At 37.0% G+C, this 7,500-nt stretch overlaps 2 protein-coding genes across 3 annotated transcripts in view; both read right to left on the minus strand.

The window, feature by feature from the left end:
- Positions 1 to 7,500, minus strand: part of LOC144972549 (zinc finger MIZ domain-containing protein 1-like) — a 473,233-nt gene that overhangs the window by 351,294 nt on the left and 114,439 nt on the right. The window lies entirely within an intron of this gene.
- On the minus strand, positions 1,702 to 5,460 carry LOC144973793 (uncharacterized). Its single transcript, XM_078916688.1, has 3 exons — positions 5,055 to 5,460; positions 2,600 to 3,895; positions 1,702 to 1,800 (listed from the first exon to the last, which is right to left on the minus strand). Exons 2-3 carry the CDS (start codon positions 3,887 to 3,889, stop codon positions 1,702 to 1,704), a joined length of 1,389 nt encoding a protein of 462 aa, XP_078772814.1. The 5' UTR covers positions 3,890 to 3,895; positions 5,055 to 5,460.

Raw genomic sequence — 7,500 nt, forward strand, 5'->3', positions numbered from 1 at the left:
TATAAATATACCATAATAAATAATTTAAAAAAAAAAAAAAAAAAAAATATATATATATATATATATATATATATATAAAATAAATAAATCGGGGGTTAGCTTAGCTCAGCGTTACGGTCTTTGCTTCGTACCGGAAAGGTACCGAGTTCGATCACCAGCCTCTGTGCTGTGTGGACTTGAGCAAGCCATCTCGCCCTAGCTCAATTTGCAGCGCAGCACTGCGGTTGACGCCTTGGTTATTCCAATCTACCCTTGGAATAGACCCTGGAGAATAATTTCCACTATGGGATGAATAAAGGGGTTTTAAAAAAACAATTTTATTATAACATTTTTATTGCACCCCCTACTGCTAAGCAGTGTTGGAATCAGCCCAAAGTTTTGCCTTAAAAGCACAAAAGATACCCACACATAAGAATTCTGGCTACCAATCATAGTTAAGCACAGATCTGGTATTGCTTTGGATCAAAGTAAAAAAAACATTAAAGAAATTAAAAGAGCAGCAGAAAGGCCGCTTTCTGGGCAAAAATGAATTCCTACCACAATAAGGTAACTAAAAGTCACAGTGGGCTGACCACCTGCTTGGCTAATGCCTTGGTCTAGAGTAATTTCACTTTTAAAATGGCCCTACACTGAAAGGTGAAAAGGCAGAAACTATAGATCAGAAAGAAAGAAACGCCTTTAGGTCAAGAGACGAGAACCATACCTCAGAGCATTGAAGCACCCCCCCCCCCCACACACACACACACACACAGACTCTTGTAGAATGATGGTTATAAAAAAAAATAAGCACAATCTAGATAATCTCTAAGTTCTAACTCACTGACGTCAATGGTAATCCAAGTCTAAGTTAGCTTTCGACGTCTATCTGTCCTGTCTAAGATCTACTATAGATCGGCGTTTAGTTATCTCCTTATTTAAGCTCAATGATCTTCACTAGTCTAATGTAAATCAAAGAAAACAGTATGGTTCTTAATAATCGTATTAAAATAAAATAAAAACAAAAATTAGCCTTTAGAATTATTTTACGAGCAGCATTCTCTTTTACTATCGTCAATGTTTACATTTTAGAATGGAATGCACACTTTGAGACTGTAACCGGTCAATCTGATTTCACTAGTAATAAATAAATAGACATACTTACTGGCTAAAGCGGTATCCAGGCGTCGAAATGATTATCTACCAATTTTTGGTTCTTTGGAAAATGATGATAAAACTTTGCAAATAAGTAAATGGAGTGAAGTTTGTCATGAAACGACCAAAAATCAGTTCGAATCGAAGCGTAAGTAAACGTAGTCGAATGCTCCGGAAATGTACCCGTTGTTATGTCACGTGACTGAAAACCGGGTTACGATTGGTCTTGGAATGTGAGCTAAAATTTCCATGACGGTAATTACTAAAAATAACTCCTAGACGTCTCTTCAGCCAATCAAAGAAAGGAAAATAGCTTGGAATTTCTCGATTTCCCCGCCGACCTGTGACACATACGCGAAAGAATGTGAAAGAACGGAAATGCCCTTTCCCTGACATTTCTGCTAATACCAAATAAGCCGGGGTTCAGTGCGGGTTACTAAGGACTATCGAACGTTGATTTCTGACGAAAATGACGGAAAAACTTTGCGTTTAGACGATAGTTGCGTCACAAAAAAAATTATTTAAAGCACTTTTTTGTAAAAATTTAGCCTTTTGAATGTTTTCAGTGTGTTAAAGAAAGGTTGAATTACCTGAAAGTGCCCTAATCTCATTTTCGATAATTTTAGTGGAATTCATAGTAAAACCGTCCTCTCGACCAGCGCGTACCCCCTTAATGTAAAAAGCATAAATGATTAAAAATCTAAATTTACCAATAACAAATTATGACCCACCCTGTGATTCTGGTGTTATATTTGGATGAGCCAGATGACAAAAACATTGAATTGAATGTCAAAATAATTTTAAATATATATATATATATATATATATATATATATATATATATATCAATCAATCAATAAATAAATGAATGAATGAATGAATAAATAAATAAATAAATAAATAAATAAATAAATAATAAAATACAAATCTGAATCACGAAATATGGTTATTTCCTAAAAAAAAAAACCCCATAAAGGTGCCTCTGGTGACTCTGGAAAGACAGATATTTCAAACTTCGACCAAAGACTCCTCCTTCAAATATTGATTAATTGATATTGGGGCAGTAATAGTGATTAGTAGTAGCAGTAGTATTAGTAGTAATAGTGATTAGTAGTAGTAGTAGTAGTAGTGGTAGTTGTAGTAGTTGTATAGTAGAGTATAGTAGTCGTAGTAGTATAGTATAGTAGTAGTGGTAGTGGTAGCAGTATTGAGAGAACGAGAGATAATGAGGGAGAGAGAAAGAGAAAGAGAGAGAGAGAGAGAGAGAGAGAGCGAGAGAGAGAGAGAGAAGAGAGAGAGAGAGAGAGAGAGAAGAGAGAGAGAGAGAGAATGGGGGTTTGGGGTTGGGGGGGGGGGGTGAAAATTTTGGATTTTATCAAGATGGCCAGAGGGGGGTTAAAAGAAGAAAGTGATCACTATTATTTCGGGGGCTCTTTTTTAAATTTTCTTTTTTTAAAATTTGAAAGACAGATAGGGGAAAGGGAAAGAAAGTAATGGCCCGCGTGTAATATTTCTGAAGTCTGGCGATCTTTGCCTTTGTCAATTTTCCTTTTCCATTCCCTCCTAACGTTACCTTTACCTTCTTCTTGTTGTCCACAGTCTTCCGCAATGCTGTTCCTAGTCTCTTCGCTACATGATTTACACACTCCCTCTTCTCAATTGTCATCCCCTCATACGGTCCCGAATTGTTTAGCTGCTTGATGGTGTTGCTGTCCCCGTCACTAATCATTGTTCTATATCTAAGTCCATTCCGCTCTACAGATCTACTCCACATATTCACAGCCGCTACCTGTTCCATACTACCTGATGATCCTTCATGGTTCCTATCACACTCCTCCTTATGGCCACTCAAGAATTCTGCATACCTATCACTATCCCCCTTCAGCTTGTCTCCTACTGTCACACACTTATGGCAATACTTAGAAAGAACCTCATGGTCCACTACAAGTCCTGTTCTGTTCTCTATCACACATCCTATCCCTAACATTGATTTATGTCCCCTCGTGTGCCAACTACCATCATACGAAACATCAACATCAACAATTGGTTGCCCTGCCTGCTCAGGATACGCTCGACGAACAACATCAACAGCTTCAGAACGGAGACGAGACGAATAGCTGGCGAACTGGCGGTGGATGGCCTTCTGGTGGCGAAGAAAGGTCTTATGATGTAGTACAGGCATATCCATCATGCCGCAAAATGAGGCTAAGCCAGCCTGTCCACTTCCATTAGCCAAGGATGAAGCGACTCCACGACGATTAACTTCAAAATATTTATCTTTTTTACGAGATGTATAAAAGGACGATATAACTTTTGAACATGATTTACAAGACAAATGTAGAAGAATGGCAAGACCAACAGAAGAATCACGTGAAACCTCCAACGTAGACTGGAAACAAAAAGGGCAGAGAAGACAATCAACAAGATCCTGGAATACAATCAGCTGCACGATGGTCGAACATTCCAATGAAGACGAAGATGAAGGCTCAGACGTAGAGGCAAAGAAATCCAACTTACGAGCTGATGATGAAGAAGCAGAAGCTGAAGCTGTTGGTTGCGGCGAAGAAAAAGATGATGGAAATAAAGGTGAAGTCGCTGCGTGGGGCGAAGATGTCACAGAAGATGTGGATGCTGGCTCTGGTTCATTAAAAAATTTCTGCTTCTTCGCATCCCTTGCCTTCTTCAAAACGTCTTTCCGTGACTTCCTTTTCATGCTGCTAATGGAAGCATTGAAGGTGGAAACCTTGGCTCTAGGCATGACAATCTGTGAAAATAAATAAATATAAATATACCATAATAAATAATTTAAAAAAAAAAAAAAAAAAAAAATATATATATATATATATATATATATATATATAAAATAAATAAATCGGGGGTTAGCTTAGCTCAGCGTTACGGTCTTTGCTTCGTACCGGAAAGGTACCGAGTTCGATCACCAGCCTCTGTGCTGTGTGGACTTGAGCAAGCCATCTCGCCCTAGCTCAATTTGCAGCGCAGCACTGCGGTTGACGCCTTGGTTATTCCAATCTACCCTTGGAATAGACCCTGGAGAATAATTTCCACTATGGGATGAATAAAGGGGTTTTAAAAAAACAATTTTATTATAACATTTTTATTGCACCCCCTACTGCTAAGCAGTGTTGGAATCAGCCCAAAGTTTTGCCTTAAAAGCACAAAAGATACCCACACATAAGAATTCTGGCTACCAATCATAGTTAAGCACAGATCTGGTATTGCTTTGGATCAAAGTAAAAAAAACATTAAAGAAATTAAAAGAGCAGGCAGAAAGGCCGCTTTCTGGGCAAAATGAATTCCTACCACAATAAGGTAACTAAAAGTCACAGTGGGCTGACCACCTGCTTGGCTAATGCCTTGGTCTAGAGTAATTTCACTTTAAAGTGGCCCTACACTGAAAGGTGAAAAGGCAGAAACTATAGATCAGAAAGAAAGAAACGCCTTTAGGTCAAGAGACGAGAACCATACCTCAGAGCATTGAGAGCACCCCCCCCCCACACACACACACACACACAGACTCTTGTAGAATGATGGTTATAAAAAAAAAATAAGCACAATCTAGATAATCTCTAAGTTCTAACTCACTGACGTCAATGGTAATCCAAGTCTAAGTTAGCTTTCGACGTCTATCTGTCTGTCTAAGATCTACTATAGATCGGCGTTTAGTTATCTCCTTATTTAAGCTCAATGATCTTCACTAGTCTAATGTAAATCAAAGAAAACAGTATGGTTCTTAATAATCGTATTAAAAATAAAATAAAAACAAAAATTAGCCTTTAGAATTATTTACGAGCAGCATTCTCTTTTACTATCGTCAATGTTTACATTTTAGAATGGAATGCACACTTTGAGACTGTAACCGGTCAATCTGATTTCACTAGTAATAAATAAATAGACATACTTACTGGCTAAAGCGGTATCCAGGCGTCGAAATGATTATCTACCAATTTTTGGTTCTTTGGAAAATGATGATAAAACTTTGCAAATAAGTAAATGGAGTGAAGTTTGTCATGAAACGACCAAAAATCAGTTCGAATCGAAGCGTAAGTAAACGTAGTCGAATGCTCCGGAAATGTACCCGTTGTTATGTCACGTGACTGAAAACCGGGTTACGATTGGTCTTGGAATGTGAGCTAAAATTTTCCATGACGGTAATTACTAAAAATAACTCCTAGACGTCTCTTCAGCCAATCAAAGAAAGGAAAATAGGCTTGGAATTTCTCGATTTCCCCGCCGACCTGTGACACATACGCGAAAGAATGTGAAAGAACGGAAATGCCCTTTCCCTGACATTTCTGCTAATACCAAATAAGCCGGGTTCAGTGCGGGTTACTAAGGACTATCGAACGTTGATTCTGACGAAAATGACGGAAAAACTTTGCGTTTAGACGATAGTTGCGTCACAAAAAAAATTATTTAAAGCACTTTTTTGTAAAAATTTAGCCTTTTGAATGTTTTCAGTGTGTTAAAGAAAGGTTGAATTACCTGAAAGTGCCCTAATCTCATTTTCGATAATTTTAGTGGAATTCATAGTAAAACCGTCCTCTCGACCAGCGCGTACCCCCTTAATGTAAAAAGCATAAATGATTAAAATCTAAATTTACCAATAACAAATTATGACCCACCCTGTGATTCTGGTGTTATATTTGGATGAGCCAGATGACAAAAACATTGAATTGAATGTCAAAATAATTTTAAATATATATATATATATATATATATATATATATATATATATATCAATCAATCAATAAATAAATGAATGAATGAATGAATAAATAAATAAATAAATAAATAAATAAATAAATAAATAAAATACAAATCTGAATCACGAAATATGGTTATTTCCTAAAAAAAAACCCCATAAAGGTGCCTCTGGTGACTCTGGAAAGAGAGATATTTCAAACTTCGACCAGAAGACTCCTCCTTCAAATATTGATTAATTGATATTGGGGCAGTAATAGTGATTAGTAGTAGCAGTAGTATTAGTAGTAATAGTGATTAGTAGTAGTAGTAGTAGTAGTGGTAGTTGTAGTAGTTGTAGTAGTAGTAGTAGTAGTAGTCGTAGTAGTAGTAGTATAGTAGTAGTGGTAGTGGTAGCAGTATTGAGAGAACGAGAGATAATGAGGGAGAGAGAAAGAGAAAGAGAGAGAGAGAGAGAGAGAGAGAGAGAGAGAGAGAGAGAGAGAGAGAGAGAGAGAGAGAGAGAGAGAGAGAGAGAGAGAGAGAGAGAGAGAGAGATGGTATGGTTGGTGGAGGGGGTGAGACTTATGGATGTATCAATGACTGGCCAGAGGATGGCTGAAGAAGAAAGTGATCACTATTATTTCAGGGCTCTTGTTTATATACTTTTTTTAGATTGATAGACAGATAGAGAAAGGAAGAAAGACAGACAGACAGATAGATAGAACGATAGATAGATAGATAGATAATTAGATATATATATAGATAGATAGGTAGACAGACAGACAGATAGATAGATATATAGGTAGACATACAGATAGATAGATAGATAGTTAGATAAATAGATAGGCAGATAGCTAGATAGATAGATATATAGATATATATATAGGTAGACAGACAGACAGATAGATAGATAGACAGATAGATGGATAGATAGATAGATAGAAAGATAGATAGATAGATAGATAGATAGATAGATAGATAGAAAGATAGATAGATAGATAGATAGATAGATAGACAGATAGATAGATAGATAGATGGATAGATAGATAGATAGATGTGTTTGTGAGATGTTGATGAGTGGGAATCCCATAGGCTGCTCGATAAACACAATGTTGTAGACCAAAATACACAGAGGTGAGAACATTTACGTAGATAAGGAGATAGATAGATAGATAGATAGATAAGAGAGAGAGAGAGAGAGAGAAGAGAGAGAAGAGAGAGAGAGAGAGAGAGAGAGAGAGAGAGAGAGAGAGATGAAATGCTGAGGTGGGGGTGGGGTGTGACTGGTTAGTGGTTTGTGGTAATAGAAATAGTACATAGGACAGGTGGAATCAATATACTCTGGAGAGAGATCGTTATAAGGAGTAATTAATTAATGATGATGGGAAACCACACAGCCTATGGTGACAATCTTTATACAATCATGCTTATCTATGACTAGATGATGAGAGATGATGATGATGATGATGATGATGATGATGATGATGATGATGATGATATGATGGTGATGATGATGATGATGATGATGATGATGATGATGATATGAGATGATGATGATGATGATGATGAATGATGATGATGATGATGATGATGAGGTGATGATGATGATGATGATGATGATGATGATGATGATGATGATGATGATGGTGACGGATGATGGATCAA

The sequence above is a fragment of the Berghia stephanieae genome, chromosome 5 (genome assembly GCF_034508935.2).
Source record: "Berghia stephanieae isolate SIO BIC M18660-M18661 chromosome 5, UCSD_Bste_1.3, whole genome shotgun sequence".
Classification (NCBI taxonomy): domain Eukaryota; kingdom Metazoa; phylum Mollusca; class Gastropoda; order Nudibranchia; family Aeolidiidae; genus Berghia; species Berghia stephanieae.

Excerpts from the sequence above, each read along its gene's own strand:
- LOC144973793 (XM_078916688.1), bottom strand. The coding sequence starts at position 3,889 with ATGCCTAGAGCCAAGGTTTCCACCTTCAATGCTTCCATTAGCAGCATG. Across the intron at positions 1,801-2,599 it reads TCTTTCCCTTTCCCCTATCT|GGGGTACGCGCTGGTCGAGA; the intron begins GTCTTTCAAATT and ends TTTTACATTAAG.